The sequence below is a fragment of the Megachile rotundata genome, chromosome 11, assembly GCF_050947335.1.
Source record: "Megachile rotundata isolate GNS110a chromosome 11, iyMegRotu1, whole genome shotgun sequence".
NCBI lineage: Eukaryota > Metazoa > Arthropoda > Insecta > Hymenoptera > Megachilidae > Megachile > Megachile rotundata.
Window position 1 is genome coordinate 10,635,591 of NC_134993.1, and position 26,366 is coordinate 10,661,956.

The following is a 26,366-nucleotide window of genomic DNA, read 5'->3' on the forward strand; positions in this document are numbered from 1 at the left end:
ATACCATAACCTGTTATAGCATCATATTATTATCATACCATAAGATAACAATATATTATGATAATACAATGCTGTGAAATTTATGCTATGGTTACACGTTAGGATAATGTGATTGTGATATGATAATCGTATGATAACATGCTAGTATCATAACAATATTATCATAACCTGCTGTAGCACCATATTATTATCATACTATAATGTGTCAGTGTATTATGATAATACAATGATGTGAAATTTATGCTATGGTTACATGTTATGACAATATGATTGTGATATGGTAATCGTATGATGATATGCTAGTATCATAACAATCATATCATAACCTGCTGTAGCATCATATTATTATCATACTATAATGTAACATTGTATTATGATAATACAATGATGTGAAATTTATGCTATGGTTACATGTTATGACAATATGATTGTGATATGATAATCGTATGATAACATGCTAGTATCATAACAATATTATCATAACCTGCTGTAGCACCATATTATTGTCATACTATAATGTAACAGTGTATTATGATAATACAATGATGTGAAATTTATGCTATGGTTACATGTTATGACAATATGATTGTGATATGGTAATCATATGATGATATGCTAGTATCATAACAATATTATCATAACCTGCTGTAGCACCATATTATTATCATACTATAATGTAACAGTATATTATGATAATACAATGCTGTAAAATTTATGCTATGGTTACACGTTAGGGTAATGTGATTGTGATATGATAATCGTATGATATGCTAGTATCATAACAATCATATCACAATATGTTATAGTACCATATTTTCATCATATCACACTACAATATAGCAATATCTTATGCTGATATAACAACAGATGATTTGATGCTATCATACAATATTAAAGTATCATACCACACAATAATGACGTAATGCCGTGACAATACATATAAACCACACACGTTAACATGCACATCAGATAATTCACCAAACTACAATCTAACTATAACCAAACAATAAATAGTAACTGACCACATATGCAATAAATCACTCAACTCAAAAAGAAAATACAGGTTAATTAACAAAGTACGAATACTTTCTTACATGACACGCACACGTGTGTACCGATTATGTCCGGTCTGGTTCCCTCTCCGTATATCTTCACACCTGAATGCATGTCCTGTTGCATAATTTAGCGAGCACTTCCGGCTTATAATAGTTTACTATCGAAGTGTGCATAGAGGTGAGACAGGTAAGGGTCGCACGTGCAAATGAATAGGGGCGGCGGAGTTCTTTGTTATTCGAATGTGGCACTGTGTGGACGTTGTTGCATAATTTAAGGACGATTAGTTATAGTTGGATAGCCTGTCTCTGTTACAATGCCGTTGCACTATTCCTACACATATACCAGGAGAGACAGTTTCGGAGGTGAAAGGTAGGCGAAGGGTTGCATGCTCGATGAGTAGAAAGCCCTCTTATTGAGTTGGCTGTCGTTCAAATCGTGACCTGAAACGAAGAATCCTTTTGCCGGCGAATTTTTCGCTTCGCTTGTACGCTCTTCAACGTACCGTGAATATTTAACGCGGTTTTTATACGCCGAACGGGGACCGGTTTTCATATTTCGACGTGGACGGAGAAATGGGGATGGACGCTCAGGAGGGTTTTCCTTTTGAATGATAGTGTTGATCTAGGGGGACGTGGATTCGCGGGATATTGATTGCTGGCTGTTCAGAAATTCAAAGGTTATAAGCTTGGAATCGCTGTACTAAATTAGTGGGCAATGTTCGGATATTTCGAAATTATAACCGATGTTCGATTACTTGAGAGTTTAAGAATTTTAACATTGGAAGGTTGAATAATTAGAAGATATCAATGATGGGAATGTACGGAGTTCCAGAGCTCCAAATCTGAAATTTCAAAATTATGAAATTATAAAATTCAAGCGTAGAACTTCACAATTGCAAAATTCGACGATATAATTTCAACATTGCAGCATTCCTGGCTTCCTATAATGCAACATTCCGATAGTACTAAACTTTATCATTTCTGCATTACAACATTCCTACATTCCAGCATTCCAACATTCTTAACATTCCCACGTTGTTAACATTCCAACATTCTTAACATTCCCACGTTGTTAACATTCCAACATTCCCACATTGTTAATATTCCAACATTGCCAACATTCCAACATTTCAACATTTTTAACAATCTTAACATTCCAACATTCTTAACAATCTTAACATTCCAACATTCTTAACACTCCAACATTCCAACATTCTTAACACTCCAACATTTCAACACTTCAACATTACGATATTCTTAACACTCCAACATTCCAATATTTCAACATTCCAACATTCATCACATTCCTCGATTTCAACCTTTCATTATTCCAACAATCTAACAATCCAACATTCCAACATTGTAATATTCCAACGTTCTAACACTCCAATATTCCAATATTCTATAACTCCAACATTTCTGTATTCCAACAATCTAACATTTTAACATTTGAACGTTCCAGCGTTCCCACATTCCAAAATTTCGATATTTCAAAATTCCAACAATCCATCATTGCACCATTCTATCATTCCAACATTTCATCATTTCACCATTCTCTCATTTCATCATTCCACAATTCTATCATTCCATCTTGTTACCATTTTATCATGCCATCATTCCACCATTCTATCCTGCCATCATTCCACCATTCTATTATTGCATCATTCCACCATTCTATTATTGCATCATTCCATCATTCTACCATTCCATCATTGCACCATTTTATCATTTCATCATATCACCATTCTATCATTCCACCATTCTGTCATTTCATCATGCCACAATTCTATCATTCCATCATTCCACCATTCTATCCTGCCATCATTCCACTATTCTATCATTCCACCATTCTATTATTACATCATTGCATCAATCTATCATTCCATCATGTCACCATTCTGTCATTTCATCATTGCACCATTCTATCATTCCATCATATCACCATTTTATCGTTCCATCATTCCACCATCCTATCATTCTATTATTACACCATTCCATCATTCCATCATTCCATCATTCCATCATTCTATCATTCCATTATTGCACTATTTCCAAATTCCAAATTTCAAAATTCCAAAATTTCAATAATCCCAAAATTGAAAAATACCAAAATTCCAAAAATTCTAAATTTCAAAATTCCAAAATTTCAAGAACTCAGAAATTCGAAAATTCCAAATTCAAAAATTCCAAATTTCAAAATTCAAAAATTCCCAAATATTCCAAAAATTCCAAAGTTTCCAAAGTTTCCAAAGTTTCCAAAGTTTCAAAAATTTCCAAATATTCTAAAATTTCCAAAAATTCCAGTACTCCAATTTCTAGATTTCAAAAAATTCAAAACCCTCAAGAGTCAAAAAATTCCAAAATATCCAGATTTCCAAAATTTCTAAAGTTGCAAGTGCTCCAAAGTTCTACACTGACAATAGTCATACCGACATCAATTAATCTCCCCCCGCAACGTCCCGTAATCTGCAAAAGGCCAAGTTGCACGTGACCGTACATACCTTCGGATTGAAATCATGCGAGCTATAACTCACGATCGAACGGGCCGATAAATTAAAATGGAATAAACTGTCGTTTCGTAGTGCAACGCGTTTGATGAATTACTAGCTTTCACGCATCCCATGAATATGCAGCTCGTACACCAGGGAAAAAGTAGACAAATTCTATTATCAAAACATCACCCTAACTCTCTGATTTCGTTTATTTCTCCATAAAAAATAATATCGACGTGTTCGCGTTTTCGATCGACTCGTATCGGGTTATTTGCTCGGTAACCAAAAAAAGACGATAAATTACGTTCGCTCAAAGGTAGAATATCTCTTTCGTTAGCAAAACTTGTTTTTAGTTCATTGATCAAAAAACGATCCACTCGACTCTGTGAAAATCGTCTAGGAGCTCCGAGAAATCGGGATAAACTTTAATTAAAAAGTTTTGAAAGAATCGCGAACGGAGCGTTAAGGCTTTACGTGACTTTGTGCGAAAGTAGAACGAAAATAATCAAAAGGATTCTTCGGTTCGTTGTTATGGCGAAGGTAAACTCCCGCAAGTGCTGTGTCCATATTATCCCTGGCTATCACACGTTAGTTCGGTATCTTAGGAAAGGGGCGAACTAATGTTTGGTGGAGGCATTTTTAAGGAAGTGAGAGTGGAACTTTTTATTGGGGAGAGTTAAAGATATGTGAGATATCGGTTCATATAGTTACTGTTATACATATAGTTAGTAAGATAGTGACATGGTTACTGTTCATAAAGTTTGATAATTATGGAAGGAATTTTGGGGATTTTGTGGACTGTGGAGGATTCAATAGTGGACTAGGAGTCTATTTTAGGGACTTTTGAATATGTGGGATGTTTGGTGACAATAATTGGGTATTGGTTAGGAGAGTCTTTGAATGGGAATACTATGGGCTGATGTTTGGTATAACATGTAGATAGGCAACATTTGGATCTGGGGAATTTAGGAAATAGGGAATTAGAGAATTGGGAAATTTAGAAATAGGGAATCTAGGAAGTGGGAAATTGAGACATTAGGAAATTGGCAGATTGGAAAATTATGAAATTGGGAAATTAGAAAATTGCGAAATTAGGAAACTGGGATATTAAAAAAATTGGAAATTTGCAAAATTGGTAAATTGGTAAATGGTTAAATTGGCAAATTGGTAAATTGGTAAATTGGTAAATTGGTAAATTGGTAAATTGGTAAATTGGTAAATTGGTAAATTGGTAAATTGGTAAATTGGTAAATTGGTAAATTGGTAAATTGGTAAATTGGTAAATTGGTAAATTGGTAAATTGGTAAATTGGTAAATTGGTAAATTGGTAAATTGGTAAATTGGTAAATTGGTAAATTGCAAAATTGCTAAATTGCTAAATTGCTAAATTGCTAAATTGCTAAATTCCTAAATGAAAAATTGGGAAATTGGGAAATTTAGAGATTGGGAAATTTAAAAACTGAAAATTTTTTAAATTGGGAAATGTAACGGTTGGAAAATTAAGAGATTGAGAAATTTGGGAATTTGCAAATTTAGAAGTTGGGAAATTTAGCAGGAAGGAAATGTAGAGATCAGAAAATTTCGTAATTGGGAAACTGTGAAATTGGTAAAACGAGGAAATGGGAAATGAAGAAATTGGAAAATGGGTTATTAGGAAATTGAGAAATCAGAAAATTGGGAAACTGGGAAATTGGAAACTTGGAAATTAATAAATTGGGAGATTGGAAACTTGGAAAATTAGGAAATTAGGAAGTTAAGAAATTAAGAAATTAAGAAATTAAGAAATTAAGAAATTAAGAAATTAAGAAATTAAGAAATTAAGAAATTAAGAAATTAAGAAATTAAGAAATTAAGAAATTAAGAAATTAAGAAATTAAGAAATTAAGAAATTAAGAAATTAAGAAATTAAGAAATTAAGAAATTAAGAAATTAAGAAATTAAGAAATTGGGAAATTAGGAAATTAGGAAATTAGGAAATTAGGAAATTGGGAAATTGGGAAATTGGGAAATTGGGAAATTGGGAAATTGGGAAATTAGGAAATTAGGAAATTAGGAAATTAAGAAATTGGGAAATTGGGAAATTGGGAAATTGGGAAATTAGGAAATTAGGAAATTAGGAAATTAGGAAATTAGGAAATTAGGAAATTAGGTAATTGAGAAATTAGTAATTTGGGAAACTTGCAAAATAGCAAACTGCTAAATTGGGAAATTGGAAAATTAGCGCATTGGGAAATTAGGGAATTGAGAAATTAGGGAATTGGGAAATTAGGGAATTGGGAAATTGGGAAGTTAGGGAATTGGAAAATTAGGGAATTTGATTAATTAGGGAATTGGGAAATTAGGGAATTGGGAAGTTAGGGAATTGGGAAATTGGGGAATTGGGAAATTAGGGAATTGGGAAATTAGGGAATTTGATTAATTAGGGAATTGGGAAATTAGGGAGTTGGGAAATTAGGGAATTAGGAGATTAGGGAATTGAGAAGTTGAGAAATTGGAAAACTGGGAATTTAGGAAATTAGGAATTTGGGAAACTTGGAAATTAGCAAATTACCAAATTGGAAATTTGGCAAATTGGCAAATTGGGAATTTGGGAAATTGGAAAAATTTTACATTAGGAAATTGGAAATTGGAAATTGGAAAATTGGGAAATTTGGAAAATGAGAAATTGAAAATTTGGGAAATTAGGAAAATGTGAAATTGGAAAGTTGGAAAACTGAGAAATTGTGAAATTGAAATCTTGGGAAATTAGGAAATTGGAAGATGGTAAAATTAGGAAAGTAGGAAATTGAAGAATTGAATAACTGGTGTTTCAGGAAACCAGTATTTCCCAAAATTACAAAACCAAATAATTGTAAAATTCACCAGCTCCCTTATTACCTCACTCACCCCTACCCTTCTACTTCCCGGACACAGCACTGTAACCTCCCAGAGCTTCGACCCCAAAAACGAACCCAACTTTTCGAATCCCCGAATCTCTTCTCTCAAAAACTGCATTCGAGGATTCGAAACCGTGCTAAATATAAAAGAAATTCGATGTAAAATCATTGAACAGTCCAGACGGTGGACCCCCAAGTCCCACGGTGTCCTCTCATTCGACTCAGACCACGGTGCAGCCAACGCCTGCACCCAGATGGCCCCTAAAGCCCGGTGTGCTGGTTCACATCAATAGAAGCCACAGTCTACGATCCGGTCTGAGTGTTCGAACTAACGAGACACTGCGAAACGAACTGATGGCCCGGCAAAACGACGAGCCGATGGCCGATCGGTTCTTAATGGAGACCACGATCACCAAAGTGCCCGGCAAAGTGTTCCGGCGAAGGAAGGAAAACTCGCAGAGGAGCCTAACTGTGTCCAGTCTGCATGACGAGGGTATGCTTGCCAGAGCTAATAAAATTAAGGCCATGTTTGGAGTGCAACTTAAAGAGCAGTCTACTTTGCCCGGTATTTCCAGGGAAAAGACAGGTGAGTCTGCGAAAACGCTCGACGACCGAGAGAAAAACTGGAACCTTAATGTTGGCACACCTGGAATCTTGATGACCCGCGCTCGTTCGTTTGGTTTTACTCGCAATTGTACCCTGTTTTTCTGGGAGGGCTAATTTAATAGGGATACGTGCAAACTTTCGTGATGAATTTGTGTACTAGGTGATTCATTTCTTGGGGACAAGTTTTGAATGGGAATTTTAGGTGTTTTTTAGTTTAGTTTTTGGGGGATTTTTGTGAAGTCTTTGTTAATATTCGAAATTATCAAAATCCCATATTGTAAAAATCCTGAATTACAGACATCCCAAATTCTCTATTCGACAAATTTCTTAAATCCTACATTACTTAAATACTAAACTTCTCCAATCTGAAATTCCCCAATTTCTAAATTCTCCAAATATCAAATTCCCTAAATACCAAATCCCAAATGCCAAATTCCCCAAATTCCCCAAAATTCCACCAATTGCCCAGAACTCCAATTTTCTTAAATCTAAAATTCCCTAAATCTCAAATTCTTCAAATTCCAAATTTCCCCAAATCCCAAATTCTCCAAATTCCCCAAATTACCTAAATTACTCAAATTCTCCAAATTCTTAAAATTCCCTAAATTCTTCAAATTCCCAAAATTCGCCAAGTTTCCCAAATTCCCCATACTCCACAATTCCCCAAATTACCCAAATTACCCACATTCTCCAAATTCCCTAAATTCTTAAAATTCCCAAAATTCCCTAAATTTCCCAAATTTTCCAAATTTTCCAAATTTCCCAAATTTCCCAAATTTCCCAAATTTCTCAAATTTCCCAAATTTCCCAAATTTCCCAAATTCCCTAAATTCCTCAAATTTCTCAAATTCCCCAAGTTCCCTAAATTCCTCAAATTCTCCAAATGCCTCAAATTCCCCGAATTCCCCAAATTCCCTAAATTCTCCAAATTCTCCAAATTCTCCAAATTCTCCAAATTCTCCAAATTCTCCAAATTCTCCAAATTCCTCAAATTCCCCAAATTTCCCAAACTCCCAAAATTCCCTAAATTCCCCAAATCGCCAAAAATTCATTGTTCATTTATTTTACATGAAAATAACAAAATTTAAAAATTCAAAAATTCCAGTGCCAACATTGAAAAGTACAGTTGATGTCTCGAAACAAGTTTTGTTTAACGCTTATTAATTTTGCAATGTTTTTAGCATTAAGTATGTATACAATTGTTTATAGCAGGGTGTTTTATTTACTCTTTACAAGACAACTTTTTGTTTTTAAAAAATTACAAAAATATCGCCACTTTTTTTCTGATTATGTAAAACTTGATAATTAACAAAATAATTCTAAAAATTTTCATCTGTATTTAATTAATAATACTACTAATATGATAAATTACAATTTAACACAATTTTACTATTTTATTATTGACAAAAATTTGACAAAATATTTTTTTAAATTTTCAATAATAATTTAATTATAAAATGGAAACTTGATAAACTAGTAATAATTATTTAACATAATTTTATAATATTATTATTGATACAAATTTGACATAATGATCCTCAAAATTTTTATAAATAATTTATTTTAAAAGAGTGACATGATAAAGTAAAATTATTATCACACAATTATTTAACAAAATTTTATTATTTTATTATTGACATAAACTTGAGAAAATTTTCATGAATAATTTAATTTAAAATATTACTTACATGTAAAATTATATAACTAACTGCCAATTATATATTATTAAACTAAATAAAAATATCAATGAAATAATTTTTCACCAAAATTTCATAATTTTATTTTTAACATAAACTTGACAAAATTTTCATCAATAATTTAATTTAAAATATTATTTACATGAAAAATTATATAACTAACTGCCAATTATATAATATTAAACTAAATAAAAATATCAATGAAATAATTTTTCACCAAAATTTCATAATTTTATTATTAACATAAACTTGACAAAATTTTCATGAATAATTTAATTTAAAATATTACTTACATGTAAAATTATATAACTAAGTGGCAATTATATAATATTAAACTAAATAAAAATATTAATGAAATAATTTTTCACCAAAATTTCATAATTTTTATTTTTAACATAAACTTGACAAAACTTTCATGAATAATTTAATTTAAAATACTATTTACATGAAAAATGATATAACTAACTGCCAATTATATAATATTAAACTAAATAAAAATATCAATGAAATAATTTTTCACCAAAATTTCATAATTTTATTTTTAACATAAACTTGACAAAATTTTCATCCCAAATTTAAATTACAATATTTCATCCCAAATTTAACTTACAAGAAAAATGACATAACCAACTACCAATACTAAAAATTGTATCACCAACATAAACATGCCATACTATTCCCCAAAACTTCTCCCCACAACTCAAAATAAAATAATAAACCAAAATTACAAGAAAATAATTGTTAATCAAAATATTATCGCCGTACTCGATGAAGTTAATCTCTCGAAATTTTAATTCAGCACCCGCGTATTAAAAACGTGTGCCAGCGTTAATTTTAAGCGAGATTAAAGCAAGTTGCGCTAACGTAATTCTGAAAAGAGCATCGCGGCACGGTAAAAGGTAATTAAAAGTGTATTTTTTGCGTGTAATTAGTGAGTCCGTCTAATGTCGTTGGTATCAGTGCATTTATCAAGCTACATAGACGTTACGGAAATATCGTGCATGTGCTGTTCAAAAGGATTAAAAATTTCAATGATAATTCTGCATTTGCTTAATTAAGCTTCTGTTAACGTTGAAAAACTGTTTCATTTAGAAGCTTCGACTTTTCCTGCGCATTATTATACCGGTGGTAATATAATGTTCGTTATTCAACATACTTCTCGTGCGCTTTTATGTTTTCGTATATTTTCGTAACGTTCTTCAAAACGTGATATTTATTACCGAACATGGCGAGGCTGTGTTCTCATGGCTCGCTCTGCATTTCTGTTCATTTGCCTGCACGGTATAGGCCGCAATTTAGAGGTTTTCGACTTGAAATTTTGAGAGTGCATATTATATTAAATTTTCAAAAAGGGAAATTTGTGAATTACCAATTTTCAAATTTGAAAATTTGCAATTATTCAAGTTTCTAAATTCTAAAACTTGAAAATATACAAATTACTAAATTAACAAGTTTCCATTTCCCCAAATTCTCACGTTCTCAAATCCCCAAAATACCCAAATCGTCAAATTATAAAAATTCACCAAATCAGTAATGAACTACCAAATCATAATCTGAATTCCCCAGATCCAAATTCACAAGACCCCAAATTCCATAGATTACAAATTTCACAGATAGCAAATCCTAAATTCCCTAGATTCCAAATTCGGCAGATCCTAAAATTCTCTAGATTCTAAATTCCACAAATCCCAAATTCAGAAGATCCTAAAATTCCCTAGATTCCAAATTCCACAAATCCCAAGTTTTCAAATCCAAAATTCCTTAGATTCCAAATTCAGCAAATCCTAGAATTCCCTAGACTTCAAATTCCACGAATTCCCCAAATTCCCTTGATTCCAAATACCACAAATTACAAATTCCCTAGATTCCAAATACCACAAATTACAAATTCCCTAAATTCCAAATACCACAGATCCCAAATTCAGAAAATCCTAAAATTCCCTAGATTCCAAATTCCACAAATCTCAAATTTTCAAATTCAAAACTCTAGATTCCATATTCAACAGATCCTAAAATTCCCTAGACTCCAAATTCCACAAATTCCCCAAATTCCCTGGATTCCAAATACCACAAATTACAAATTCCCTAGATTCCATTAACCACAAATTACAAATTCCCTAAATTACAAATACCACAAATTACAAATTTCCTAGATTCCAAATTCCCCAAATGCCAAATTACCAATTCCCTAAATTCCAAATTCAATAAATCACAAATTCCCCAATTGCCAAATTCCAATTCTTCCAAATCCTAAATTCCCAATTCCATAGATTCCTAATACCCTAAATCCCAAATTTCCTAGATACCAAATTCCCCAAATCCCAAATTCCCTAGATTCCAAATTCCTCAAATCCCTAATTTACGAAATTCCAAATTTCGAATTGCCAAATTCCCTAGATTCCAAATTCCCTAAATACCATATTCCATAAGTCCCAAATTTCCTAGATACCAAATTCCCCAAATCCCAAATTCCCTAGACTCCAAATTCCTCAAATCCCAAATTTACGGAATTCCAAATTTCGAAATGCCAAATTCCCTAGATTCCAAATTCCCTAAATACCGTATTCCGTAAATCCCAAATTTCCTAGATACCAAATTCCCCAAATCCCAAATTCCCTAGACTCCAAATTCCTCAAATCCCAAATTTACGGAATTCCAAATTTCGAAATGCCAAATTCCCTAGATTCCAAATTCCCTAAATACCGTATTCCGTAAATCCCAAATTTCCTAGATACCAAATTCTCCAAATCCCAAATTCCCTAGACTCCAAATTCCTCAAATCCCTAATTTACGAAATTCCAAATTTCGAAATGCCAAATTCCCTAGATTCCAAATTCCCTAAATACCATATTCCGTAAATCCCAAATTTCCTAGATACCAAATTCCCCAAATCCCAAATTCCCTAGATTCCAAATTCCTCAAATCCCTAATTTACGAAATTCCAAATTTCGAAATGCCAAATTCCGTAGATTCCAAATTCCCTAAATACCATATTCCATAAGTCCCAAATTTCCTAGATACCAAATTCCCCAAATCCCAAATTCCCTAGACTCCAAATTCCTCAAATCCCAAATTTACGAAATTCCAAATTTCGAAATGCCAAATTCCCTAGATTCCAAATTCCCTAAATACCATATTCCATAAGTCCCAAATTTCCTAGATACCAAATTCCCCAAATCCCAAATTCTATAGATTTTTAATTCCTCAAATCCCAAATTCCCTAGATTGCAAATTCCCCAAATTCCCCAAATCGCAAATTGCCCAAATCCCAAATTCTCTAGATTCCAGTCTCCCCTCACCTCAGATTCCCCAAATTCCCAAAATTCCCAAATTTCCAACTTTCCAAGTTCCAAATAATAATTCCCTAGAACAATTTTTTAAAAAACCTTGAAATTTAAGTATTAAAAAATTTAAATATTGGAAAACGTAAAAATACCAATTACAAAATATTTGCCAGTTAATTATCTAAAAAACAGCACACAATTTTCACAATTTTCCCTCGACGCCATTATTAATCAGTATATCATCAGCACGCCGTGCTTTCAAACCGGCCCTAAGTACACGAACTTCCACGGATGATCTAATATATTTCGCTCGAACAACTGCTCGAGGAATTACGTTGGCGAACTTCTGGCCGGAAACAAAGTGCGCGATAAAATTTGAAAAATAGAACCCTGTACGGAGTATTAAAAAAAAAACGACCTGAACCCTGGCTATAAAACAATTTCACCCGCGATAGACGCCCGTCCGCGCATGCGCGACGAGCTGCATGGAAAAAAATGCTTTACGTGTCGTTGCTTGTTCTTTTTCGTTTTTTTTTTTTGTTTCTCTGTGTTCCCTTAGCTGTGACTTACAAAAGAATAACGCCACGCCAGCGAATACTGCATGCGGAATCGTCGTGCGAACTGAACCGAGCCAACGTCTCCCGTAAGAGAAAAAAACCAGGCGCAGGTACGTGAAAACAAGAAATTGTAACACGAGCATGGTGTTTTGGAGGTCGAGATCGAAAACCGCCCTCTACTTTGACCACTTATTTTTCCAGCTTTGTCAAGTTGCTTTTTTTTGGGAATGATGATATTTGCACAGGGGTGAAATAATTGAAATTGAAAATTGAGATTTAAATTATAATTGAACATTGAAGTTAAGAATTGAAGTTGGAAAGTGTAATTGAAAATTGAAATTGATAATTGAAATTTATAATTGAAATTCATAATTGAAATTCATAATTAAAATACATAATTGAAATTGATCATTGAAATTCATAACTGAAATTGATAATTGAAATTTATAGTTGAAATTTATAATTGAAATTGATTATTGAAATTTATAATTGAAATTCATAATTGAAATTCATAATTGAAATACATAATTGAAATTGATAATTGAAATTTAAAATTGAAACTGACAATGGAAATTGAAAATTGTAATTCAGAATTGTAATCCAAAATTGATATTGAAAATTGAAATTGACAATGGAAATTGATAATTGACATTTACAGTTGAAATTTATAATTGAAATTGATTATTGAAATTTATAATTGAAATTGATTATTGAAATTTATAATTGAAATTCATAATTGAAATTCATAATTGAAATACATAATTGAAATTGATAATTGAAATGGAAAATTGAAACTGACAATGAAAATTGAAAATTGTAATTCAAAATTGTAATTAAAAATTGATATTGAAAATTGAAATTGACACTGGAAATTGATAATTAAAATTGATAATTGAAATTGAAAATTGTAATTGACAATAGACATTGAAAACTGTAACTGAGAATTGTAATTCAATTTTGATATTGAAAATTAAAATTGACAATGGAAATTGAGAATTGTAATGGACACTGGACATTGAAAATTGTAATTCAAAATTGATATTGAAAATTGATATTGAAAATTAAAATTGAAAATAGAAAAAAATTAAAGTTAAGAACTGAAAAAATTAAGAAAAACTGAAATTAGAAATTGAACAAAATTAAAATGAAAAATTGAACAAAGTTGAAATGAAAAATTGAACAAAATTGAAAGGAAAAATTGAACAAAATTAAAATTGAGAATTGAAAAAATATATTATAATTTTTATTTATTATAATTCTTGTTATGATTATAGTAATTAAATATTAGTGAAACAAAAATAATTTGTTTAATATTTAATCTTATTTAATTAACAGAATTTATTGAATTTGTTTTCATAAAATAAAAAAATGTAACAATATTCTCCCCAATATTGACTTTTTTAATGGTTTAAAATATTTAGAGACGAAATATACTCGAATGATACAAAATTTTGAATTAATGAGCAAAATGTTTGAAGTCCAGTTTCATTATCGGTGTTTTTATAAATCCTGTACGTGCAATTATTCGCATGCAAATAAAACGCATCGTATGTACATAACTATCGCGTTTGCAAATAAATTGCTTGCGGGAAAAGTTTCTGATTGCAATTATTTCTAGTAACGATGAAGTGTAAAAATAAACCGAGAATCTTTATGGTTCACTGAAATGGTCATAAAGATCTGTTAAACTAATAATTAAATTTCTTGATTATTTTATTTTTTCAAAAATTGAACAACTATTTACGTTGAACAATTTTTGTAAAAATTGTCAATTTGTTAAAAGATTTATTAAAATTTTAAGAATATTATTGAACAGGTTTATTCAATATTATAGAGTAAAGGTTTTGATATAACTGAAATTTAATGTAAGTGAACTTTTAATAATATTATTATGTTGCACATTTGTGTACAGTGCAATATGAAGACATAAAACAACACCATATATGTACGTTTTGAATTCCACCACTTGATGCACAAAAATTAAGTAAACTAATAACTATATGAGAAATTGAGAATAAAAGGTACAATTTTAAAACACAAAATTTCCTATTCACATTTTATATGTACATATAGTGTTCGGATTATTGGAATTGTCGTATACCGTATACAAATTACGTTTTTACTAATCAATCTTTAGTTATAACATTAAGAAATAATTATTGAAAATTGGGAGGAAGGAAAATTGAAAAGTGTAAGATTAGAAAATTGAAAAATTGAAGAATTGTAGGATTGTAGAATTAAAAAATTGGAGAATTGATCAATTCAGAAGTTGAATAATTGAATAATTGACGAATTGAAAAAATGGTAAAAGAAATAATTGACTAATTGAATGATTGAATAATTGAATAATTGGATTATTGAATAATTGGACACTTGATCAATTGAATAATTGGACAATTGATCAATTGATCAGTTGAAGAATTGTAGAATTGAAAAATTTAGACACTGAAAAGAAAAATTGAAATATTGGTTCATTCCTATATTGACTAATTGGATAATTGAGTAACCGAGAAACTGAGAAATTAGATAATTAGTACATTACGAAATTGTATAGATGGGAAATTAAAATACTGAAAATTGGGAAAATTGTGATATTGGAAAATTGGGAAATTGGGAAATTGGGAAATTGGGAAATTGGGAAATTAGGAAATTGTAAAATTGGGAAATTGGAAAATTAGGAAATTTGTAATTAGGAAATTAGAAGATTAGAAAATTGGAAAATTGTTAAATTGGGAAATTGGACATTGGGAAATTGGGAGTTGGGAAATTAGGAAATTGGAAAATTGGGAAATTAGGAAATTAGGAAATAGGCAAATTAGGAAATTGGAAAATTGGGAAATTGGGAATTTGGAAAATTAGGAAATTAGAAAATTAGAAAATTGGAAAATTGTTAAATTAGGAAATTGGACATTGGGAAATTGGGAAATTGGGAAATTGGAAAGTTGGGAAATTAGGAAATTAGGAAATTAGGAAATTAGGAAATTAGAAAATTGGAAAATTGTTAAATTAGGAAATTGGACATTGGGAAATTGGGAAATTGGGAAATTGGAAAGTTGGGAAATTAGAAAATTGGGAAATTGGCGAATTAGGAAATTGGAAAATTGGAAAATCGACAAGTTAAAAAATGGAAAATCGAAAAGTTAAAAAATTGGAAAATTATAAAATAATAAAATTGAAAATATAGAATTACCAGAATTTAAAGAAATTATAACATCGAAAACTATAAAAAGTATATACTAAAAACTTCACCCAATCGACGTTACAATAATCCGTCCAACACTATATCTATACCACACTATCTCATAACCTTGCAAACGAGTACACCGTAAGATTAACAACGGCTCGTTCCCACCGACAATAGAAGCCACCCGATCAAACACCACTGAATATTCTCACCTATATACGTTCAATTACCTGTGTTAGTTACCTTAGATCTAGACATAGCCACTCACTTATTCTAGCATTTGCAATCACACCTGAATATTTACAATTCAATTCTGTGTCTCTGTCTCTGTCTCTCTCGTGCACTCGATGCAACCCTTCTCCCTACGAAATATCCGATAGACCGCCCTTATCCTACGGGATACGGGATCGAGCTTACGAGATATCCCTGCAACTGGATCGAGCTATATCTCGAAACCCATCCCGGATAAAAAAAAAAAAAGAAATCGATTGTTATAACAAGAACCGTCTTCCGACTTCCATTTTTGTATAAACGGAAAAAATCCAATCTCTTTCTTTAAACTGCATATTGTTTTCTACTTCGATCTTCTATTTTGAGAATTTCTGGTGGTGCACGAATTTGGTACAAAAAACAAGAGACATTTTCTGTATTTGATATTTGAGGTTAGGTTATTTATGGCGGGCTTTTGCTTGGAAACCATATTGATTTTTACGTAGATTCATTTTCTTTGTGAAAGAGAATTAGAGTGTATTATATATGAGTGTTATTAAATATGAAGTCACGTTAAATTGTGTAATAATTCGTACATATATAAGAAATAATAATTTTGTATGAATTACTATTCAAGTTTAATATAAAGTTTAATATAGAGCTATTATTAGTAGTAATTTCTAAATAGATAAATAATTGTTACAATTTAAATTTTATACAAAACTGCTACCTAAGGATTATAAACAAGACTATATTATACAAAATGTATTACTATTGTGTGACACTATTTTTGAAGCGACCTGTAGCTCGTTCCAGTTGCGTGGGTTTTTGAAAACTGTCTGCAGATCAAAACAAAATAATCTTTTTAATATTCAGAAGCCCAGAAAATCAACATGGAATTGTCAGTCCATTATCACGCAAAGTCACGTTTCATTTACGCTTGCAGATCCCAATCAAGCTGCGAATAACAATCACGTGAACAGCGTGTCGGAAGGTCTTCCCGAGTCCGGGGCGAAGACGTTTTACGAGAACCTGCCGTTCCACGGAATTCAAGCGCCGCCTAACAAGGTCAGTACCCTAATCGATAACCGTGCACGATGACACCTGATCGTTTACAGCATGTCTTTTCACCGCCTCTAACTTCCGGTAACCGTGAGATGCAAATACACGATGTCCAGTTCAAGAGTGACGTCTCCCGTAATTTTTTGAGGATGATAGACAAAACCGTGGTGCGCACGATTCGCTTGTGATTTCAATTAAACCAAATCATTTTGGATATTTTCTATTTCATGTTATGTTTGAAGTTTTCTTGAAATGTGCGTTTTCAAGGAGATATGGTTTCAAGTTTAATATATTACAAAATGTTTGCTGAGCTTTTGTCCACATCAGTGGTGGCACACTTTGTTCAGATAAAGTATGTGAAAGTTTTAGTATATCAAGCTTAGTTATATCAGTATTTCTTTACTTTTGATTCAGAATGCATTTAAAGTAGTAGTTCTAGTGTTAGTTTATGTCTTATTGTTTAGTTTGCAACTGCATTTTTCATTTTCGATGTGTTTATTGTATACTGGTAGGTTCAGCGTTGGTCCATCGCGTTGTGTGAATTTGGAGAACTTTATTTTTGAGGAATACGAAGATTGAAAGATCAACAATTACAGTAGAACAGTTACGTCAGTCATAGCTAATACTGTTGTAGTCAAGTCTTAATATTAAGACTTGAAGTGTTAAGTACAGTACTCAAACCAGGAGTTGGGTGAGACCCAAAAGAACTATCCCCACCGCGACACTACCAGACATATCGACAAATAAGAATAATGACAATAACAACTGCAGCAATTCGCACTATCTCTCGGTTTGTCTGTCATGTTTCGCCTAATTGGCAACCGTGAGAGCCAACACTACCGCCGAAAATACGTGTGAGTCCAGGCGTCCATTTTTCTCTTCTGACCAATTGGGGCCATAGTCCTTCCAAACACCTGGGTCAGCCTCCCACGCGCCAATTCCTGGCTCGACTACGGTATGTACTGTAGACAACCCTGTTCCTGGCGCGTAGGCTGAGCCAGGTTTAAGGGACGCCACCTTGAACAGTCCAATGTGACGTTCTGACGTTCGACCACTCGAAACGTTTGCCGACTTGTTCTTTGACTCAATTGTGACCGATACCGCCGAAAATACGTGTGGGTATTTTTCTATTCTGACTGGGGCCGTAGTCCAAACACCTGGGTCAAGTCATGGGTTGTCGGTGATCATTACTGCTATGTTAAAACGAGTGAAGAAAGTTGAAATGTTAGGTGTACTTTCAATTTATCCTTGATTATGTAAATTGTAATTGGTATTAAATTCCGGACTCGTGCTAATTTTCGTTTGCGTCATAGGGTGCGTCAAGAAGACTCGATCGTGTTAGTTTTGGTTTGCGTCATAGGGTGCGTCATGAAGACTCGATCGTGATGATTTTGGTTTGCGTCATGAAGTGCGTCATGAAGATTCGATCGTGTTAATTTGTTAGTGCGTCATGAATTGCGTCATGAAGACTCGATCGTGTTAATTTGTTAGTGCGTCATGAATTGCGTCATAAAGACTCGATCGTGTTAATTTGTTAGTGCGTCATGAATTGCGTCATGAAGACTCGATCGTTTTAGTTTGAGAGTGCGTCATGAATTGCGTCATGAAGACTCGATCGTTTTAGTTTGAGAGTGCGTCATAAGGTGTGCCACGAAGAGTCGATTGTCCTAAATTTAGTTAGCGTCATGAAGTGCGTCATGGAAACTGGATCGCGTTAATTTGGGAGTGCGTCATAAGTACTCCATCATGCTAATTTTTCTTTGCGTCATAGGGTGTGCCACAAAGACTTAATCAGAGTAATTTTGATTTGCGTCATATGGTGCGTCACGAAGACTTATTGGTACTAATTTTGGTTTGCATCATAAGGTGCGTCATGGAAACTCGATTGTGCTAATTTTTGTTTGCGTCATATGGTGCGTCACGAAGACTTGTTGGTACTAATTTTGGTTTGCATCATAAGGTGCGTCATGGAAACTCGATCGTGATAGTTTTGGTTTGCGTCATAGGGTGCGTCAGGAAGACCCGATCGTACTAATTTTGACTGCGTCATAGGATGCGTCAGGGAGACTCGATCGTACTAATTTTGACTGCGTCATGGGATGCGTCAGGAAGACTCGATCGTACTAATTTTGTTTTGCGTCATAAAGTGCGTCACGAAGACTTGTTGGCGCTAATTTTAATTTGCGTCATAAGATGCGTTACTAGGACTCGATTGTGTTAGTTTTGGGGTTGCGTCATAGAGTGCGTCAGAAATACTTGATCCTGCTAATTTTTACTTGCGTCATAAGGTGCGTCACAAACACTCGATCGTACAAATTTTACTTTACATCATGAGGTGCGTCACGATATTGTGAGCAGAAGATTTTCGAAAATATTTCCATACAATACCTATGAACCCCGAATGAAATCATAGTCCTTACACGTCATCCTCTTCGCCAATTTTACTATTGCCTACAATACATTTTGCAACTATCCTCCATCTGTAATCAACATCAAACTCAAAATTGCATCCGTCTCCAAATACAATTTTTCACATTTGAACCGTAAAAAAAATTGACCATGTGCGTCTGACTCGTTATACCAAATTAAAAAAATGCGAATAAACGTTGAACGTTCGCTCCGTCTTTAATTAACCTCGTCCTTCGCGCAAAGAGCGGAAAATAATGAAATCGAATGGCAATGACAAAACTGCAAAGGAAATTTGACCCGCGTAGAAAGATGTCAAGGGTTTAATAAAAGGGCGAATGTTTTTTTTTCTCTCATTCGGGTGACGAGGGGTGGTCGAGGACGCAGCAACTCGAGGGTAATTTGATGAAAGGGAGTCGAAAGTATCAAGGGCACATTGAGCCCGTGAACCGCGAAACGCGGCACGAAAAGTCACCGTGAAATAATCGCATTACAACAAGCCAGAGTACTCGAGTGCCGGGCTGAGCCTCGCTTTTGCCGAACAACAGAATGCCAGAAACACAGAGCACGAGTGTACGGCAAAGAGCAAATCTGGCTTCTCTAGGAAAAATATACCGACCGGCGCGGAAGAAGCGGGTCGTTTGTCGATTCTAGTTTTTGAAATTTGAGAATTTGTTGGATTCAGAATTACAGAAGTCTAGGAATATGTTATCTGAAAACAGTATACCTCCCCTACAAAACACAACAATTATTGGAATCGAGCAACGAATTGTAAACTTATAGCGTTTAACGCGACAGAACCTTTCGTCCGTGTCACAAAATCACGGGCAAGCAACAAATTGCTCGCGTTGAATATTGCGAGAATCTTATCAAAGCCAGACGAAACTGTACATTCCTAGAATCAATTGTAACTAGTGACGAGACGCGGTGCTTCAAGTATGAACCTCGAACAAAGCGCCAAAGTGCTACGTGGAAATCTCCAGGCTCTCCAAAATCAAAAAATTGCGATTCCAGAAGTCCCTCGAGAAGACAATGTTAATTTGCTTTTACGATTCTAAAGGAATTATACTTCGGGAATTCGTTCCCGGGACAAAATGTTAATGGCATATTATCTGGGTGTTATGGAACATTTGTGGAAGATCGTTCGTATGAGGCCCGAATATCGAGCGCCGGGAAGTTGGTTTCTGTTGCATGACACACCATGTCACAGAACTGTCTGTTCGTGAATTTTTGGCGAAAAAACAAGTTTGTTCCACATCCTACAAATTCTGACTTATCTCCATGTGATTACTTCCTTTTGCAAAACTGAAATTAGCTATAATAATTTAAACTCACAAATTTATATTTTTACCCCTTATAACCTTCGAACCATATCGATCAGACCTTTAAATCAGCCCAATGCACGATAATCACACATTTCCGCACGTCGACGGTTTAATCTTCGCGATGGAGTACGAAATATCGACAAAGCTGGCCAAGATCCAACAATATGGCTAATGCAACATGGAAAACGAAGAAAAGGTCGCAAAGAGTATCAGGCTTTCAGGGGTAAATGTTTGAGGAGGTTGCAAGCGTAGTTTACGGTGTTCGTTGCACCAGAAACCGGGTTAATTCTCTCTTATTTAACTAACTGTCCCTTTAATAGCTGTATCGGAAGCTGAGACGGTTCGCATCCGAAGTAATTGAATATAGACAGCAGCTGAGGGTAGGGAACCTGGGAAGAGGATGTTCTTGGGATCCTCTGTAGGCCATCTTCGATTCCGGAAGCTTTTACGGGGCACCACTTCGGGGAGATTCAATTTTCATGGAGACTCAACAGTCACCACGGGTTAATTTAATTGCGAGTGGTTTTGGGATGAGGATATTATCTTACGTGTATGGAGATTCTTTGAAATGATGGTGATAGTTTTTTAAATTGGGTTTCAAGTTTTCGAGTCTTTAAATTTTCGACTTATCGAGTTTTCGAGTCTTCAAGTTTTCAAGTTTCCAAGGTATTAAGTTTCCAAGTTATCAAGTTTACAAGGTATCAAGTTTCCAAGGTATCGAGTTTCCAAGTCAACAAGTTTCCAAGGGATCAAATTACTAGGATATCAAGTTTCCGAGTTGTCAAGTTTACAAGGCATCAAGTTTCCAAGGTATCGAGTTTCCAAGTCATCAAGTTTACACGATATCAAGTTTCCAAGGTATCAAGTTACCAGGATATCAAGTTTCCGAGTTGTCAAGATTACAATGTGTCAAGTTTCCAAGGTATCGAGTTTCCAAGTCATTGAGTTTACAAGATATCAAGTTTCCAAGGTGTCAAGTTTCTGAGTTCTCAAGTTTACAAGGCATCAAGTTTCCAAGGTATCGAGTTTCCAAGGCATCAAATTTACAAGACATCATGTTTCCAAGGTATCAGGTTACCAGGATATCAAGTTTCCGAATTATCAAGTTTACAAGGTATTAAGTTTCCAAGGTATCGAGTTTCCAAGTCATTGAGTTTACAAGATATCAAGTTTCCAAGGTGTCAAGTTACCAGGATATCAAGTTTCTGAGTTATCAAGTTTACAAGGCATCAAGTTTCCAAGGTATCGAGTTTCCAAGTCATCAAGTTTACTAGATATCATGTTTCCAAGGTATCAAGTTACCAGGATATCAAGTTGGCAAGATATCGAGTTTCCAAGTCATCAAGTTTACAAGATATCAAGTTTCCAAGGTGTCAAGTTTCTGAGTTCTCAAGTTTACAAGGCATCAAGTTTACAAGATATCATGTTTCCAAGATGTCAATTTACTAGGATATCAAGTTTCTGAATTATCAAGTTTGCAATGTATCGAGTTTCCAAGTCATCAAGTTTACACGATATCAAGTTTCCATGGTATCAAGTTTCCAAGTCATCAAGTTTACAAGATATCATGTTTCCAAGGTGTCAGTTTACCAGAATATCAAGTTTACGAGTTATCAAGTTTACAAGGCATCAAGTTTCCAAGGTATCGAGTTTCCAAGGCATCAAATTTACAAGATATCATGTTGCCAAGGTATCAGGTTACCAGGATATCAGGTTTCCGAATTATCAAGTTTACAAGGTATTATGTTTCCAAGGTATCGAGTTTCCAAGTCATTGAGTTTACAAGATATCAAGTTTCCAAGGTGTCAAATTACCAGGATATCAAGTTTCTGTGTTATCAAGTTTACAAGGCATCAAGTTTCCAAGGTATCGAGTTTCCAAGTCATCAAGTTTACAAGATATCAAGTTTCCAAGTTATCAAGTATACACTAAATCAAGTTTCCAAGGTATCAAGTTACCAGGATATCAAGTTTTCGAATTATCAAGTTTACAAGGTGTCGAATTTCCAAGTCATCAAGGTTACAAAGCATCAAATTTCCAAGGTATTGAGTTTCCAAGTCATCAAGTTTCCAAGATATCAAGTTACCAAGTTACCAATGTCTAGGGAAATGGCTTTAGATTTATTTTATTGAAAAATGTGTACTAGAAATATTATCGCACAAAATACAAAGTCCGAAAAGATTACGTATTAAAAGAAGTACTTCGCTATGGGAAAAGGGACTTCTACGTCATGGCGAAAGCTCTTAGATGATTTATAAGAGGATATTACGTCTTTACTCCCCTGTCCACAGATAACTTTGACTCTTTTGAACATGAATTCCGTCTGATGTATTCATTGAATTCACTTTTTGTCACACCGACCTCTGAAGCTACATTCGATAATCAAAAGCTGCTACAGAAAATCTGTATTTCTTGGGTTTCTCTTTACATAATTACATATTTTGTACTTTTGTTAAATATAAAAATTTTCAAATTTACAAATTTTCAGATTTTATAATTTTCATATTTTTAAATTTACAAATTTTCCACATGTGAAAATTTGCAAATTCCAAATTATCGAAAGCGTTATTCTTAAATTTTCGATATTTGATATTAGTTTCCGTGAACAAATTTGATACAGTATTGATAATTAATTGGTACATCGTTCAAATGTAATAATTGCAGAAACGATAAATGTAATTAGAGAACGTTAATTTAACATGCTTCGATAACTCATCTCGGCACGAATATAAGCTTTTGAGTTAAAACTCGTATCTTCGGTGCGTGATAAATGCATTAATGCAACATCACTAGTACTCGTCATATTTATCGAAATCAACATTTCCATTAGCTTTAAATTACAGAGTGAAACACTTGTTTGATATACATGAACGCGACGCTTTGCAGATTTCAAACTCATCGCTCCTTTAATTACTTTGATATGTCCGGAAGGGGATGGGCTGATCGAATGCCCTCTAGAATTATTCTGGGCAACGATGGGCATGGGATGTGTAACTGTAAACATTCACAAAATTTCAAATTTTTATTTTAAGTTTGGTGCTGTAGATTATTTAAAAATTATTTAAAAATTTGTATTATAGAAGAAAAATTATAAATATTATTTTAAAAAATAATTTTATGAAGCAAGAATAATAAATATTAATTTAAAAATTAATTTTGTAGAAGAGAAATTATAAATATTATTTTAAAAAATAATTTTATGAAACAACAATGATAAATATTAATTTAAAAATTAATTTTATAGAAGATAAATTATAAATATTATTTTAAAAAATAATTTTATAAAACAAAAATGATAAATATTAGTTTAAAAATTAATTTTATAGAAGAAGAATTACAAGTATTATTTTAAAAAAATAATTTTATAAAACAAGAATGATAAATATTAATTTAAAAATTAATTTTATAGAAGATAAATTATAAATATTATTTTAAAAAATAATTTTATAAAACAAAAATGATAAATATTAGTTTAAAAATTAATTTTATAGAAGAAGAATTACAAGTATTATTTTAAAAAAATAATTTTATAAAACAAGAATGATAAATATTAATTTGAAAATTAATTTTATAGAAGAAGAATTACAAATATTATTTTAAAACACAATTTTATAAAACAAGAATGATAAATATTAATTTAAAAATTAATTTTATAAAACAAAAATGATAAATATTAGTTTAAAAATTAATTTTATAGAAGAAGAATTACAAGTATTATTTTAAAAAAATAATTTTATAAAACAAGAATGATAAATATTAATTTAAAAATTAATTTTATAGAAGATAAATTATAAATATTATTTTAAAAAATAATTTTATAAAACAAAAATGATAAATATTAGTTTAAAACTTAATTTTATAGAAGAAGAATTACAAGTATTATTTTAAAAAATAATTTTATAAAACAAGAATGATAAATATTAATTTAAAAATTAGTATTAATAAAGAAAAATCACTAATATTAATTTAAACATTAGTATTATAAATTATTCTCTTTGTAATTTTGACTACTTTCAGTTTATAAATGCAATACTTTTAAAATGTGAAAATTGTAATTTCAAATTTCGCGCGTAAATATTTCGACTCACAACCAATATGTCACCCGTAAACAATAATGGTACTATGTCTACTAATTTAGTACTCTACAAAAAGCAATAAAGCTTGAAGTTGTTCAGCAAATTTTCTATTCATAAATGTAATATTTTTAAAATGTGGAAATTATCATTTGAATTTCGCGCGTAAATGTTTCGACTAATAAGCAATATGTCACCCGTAAACAATAATGGTACTATGTCTACTAATTTAGTACTCTACAAAAAGCAATAAAGCTTGAAGTTATTCAGTAAATTTTCTATTCATAAATGTAATATTTTTAAAATGTGGAAATTATCATTTGAATTTCGCGCGTAAATGTTTCGACTCATAACCTATATGTCACTCGTAAACAATAATACACTGTGTCTATTATTTTACTATCCTACAAAAAGCAATAAAACTTGCAGTTGTTCAGTGCATTTAAGCTACTAGATTGGCAGTACTGCAAGAAATTTTTTATTTTATTAAGTTTGTACATGTCACGTTTTCCTTTTGTCACATTCGGTTACGTCGCTCCGCGTGTACGAACGTGATACATTGTGCTTGTAATTTATTTACGAACCATGTAACTTTATTGAAAATACATTGTCCCTTTATTTATTTATAAATTGGTTTTATTTCTCAAAAATACACAAATTGTATTTTTAACGAAGAGTTAAGCTTCGTAATATTTTTAGGTTATGTTCCGTATTTCTGTATTACTTGAAATTCTACGATAATGTCGCGTTAAATTGTGAGTTCAACGTCGTGCAAGTTGAATGAATTTTAGGAAAAACATATTTTCTCGAAGCGAAACGAAACAGATATTACGTTTCAGCTCACAAAGCAGAGTTTCTCGCGGCAAAGTTTATTATAGAACTTCGATAGGGGAATGTGGTTGAGTTTCCGTAACATCGCGAAATTACCATGCGGTTTCAGTACAAATTATTTCACGAAAACGACAGTTGAAACTGCAAACATTGTGAACTTCTATATACCTTGTTTCTCTATGATATTTTCTTTGCGGAATTATTGTTACGCTAATTAAACAAAGCTGTTTCAGCACTTTATGCGTTTGAATTGTTAATTTTATACGATATTTTCGATTGCTTCGTTTTGGGAAAATTTTACTTTCCGAGATACTACATTTCTAGGTTTCATATTTATTTTTTTTTTTTTCATAATTTCACGTTTTATAATCTTTTTTCATAAATTTATACTTTATAATTTTTATCATATTTTCATATTCTATTTTTTTTATAATTACATTTTCATATTTTATAGTTACATACCCTATAATTTCCTTTCTTAATTCCATATTTTACAATGAATTTTTATAACCTTATATTTTATGATTCTTTTCATAATTTCCTATTGTATAATTTCCTTCCTTAATTCCATATTTTTCCATGAATTTTTATAACCTTATATTTTTTTATTCTTTTCATAATTTCCTATTGTATAATTTCCTTTCTTAATTCCATATTTTACAATAAATTTTTATAACTTCATATTTTATGATTCTTTTCATAATTTCC

At 32.2% G+C, this 26,366-nt stretch overlaps 1 protein-coding gene across 9 annotated transcripts in view; it reads left to right on the forward strand.

The window, feature by feature from the left end:
• nrm (neuromusculin) overlaps window positions 1–26,366 on the forward strand; it is a 544,158-nt gene that overhangs the window by 460,170 nt on the left and 57,622 nt on the right. For 6 of the 9 annotated variants that reach the window (XM_076537545.1, XM_076537543.1, XM_076537548.1 and 3 more), the window contains 3 exons: window positions 6,600–7,009; window positions 12,570–12,677; window positions 16,908–17,029. In XM_076537545.1, the coding sequence (XP_076393660.1) occupies window positions 6,600–7,009; window positions 12,570–12,677; window positions 16,908–17,029 (640 nt within the window). The remainder of the gene's footprint in view (window positions 1–6,599; window positions 7,010–12,569; window positions 12,678–16,907; window positions 17,030–26,366) is intronic. The other 3 variants (XM_076537546.1, XM_076537547.1, XM_076537551.1) reach the window with 1 other exon arrangement.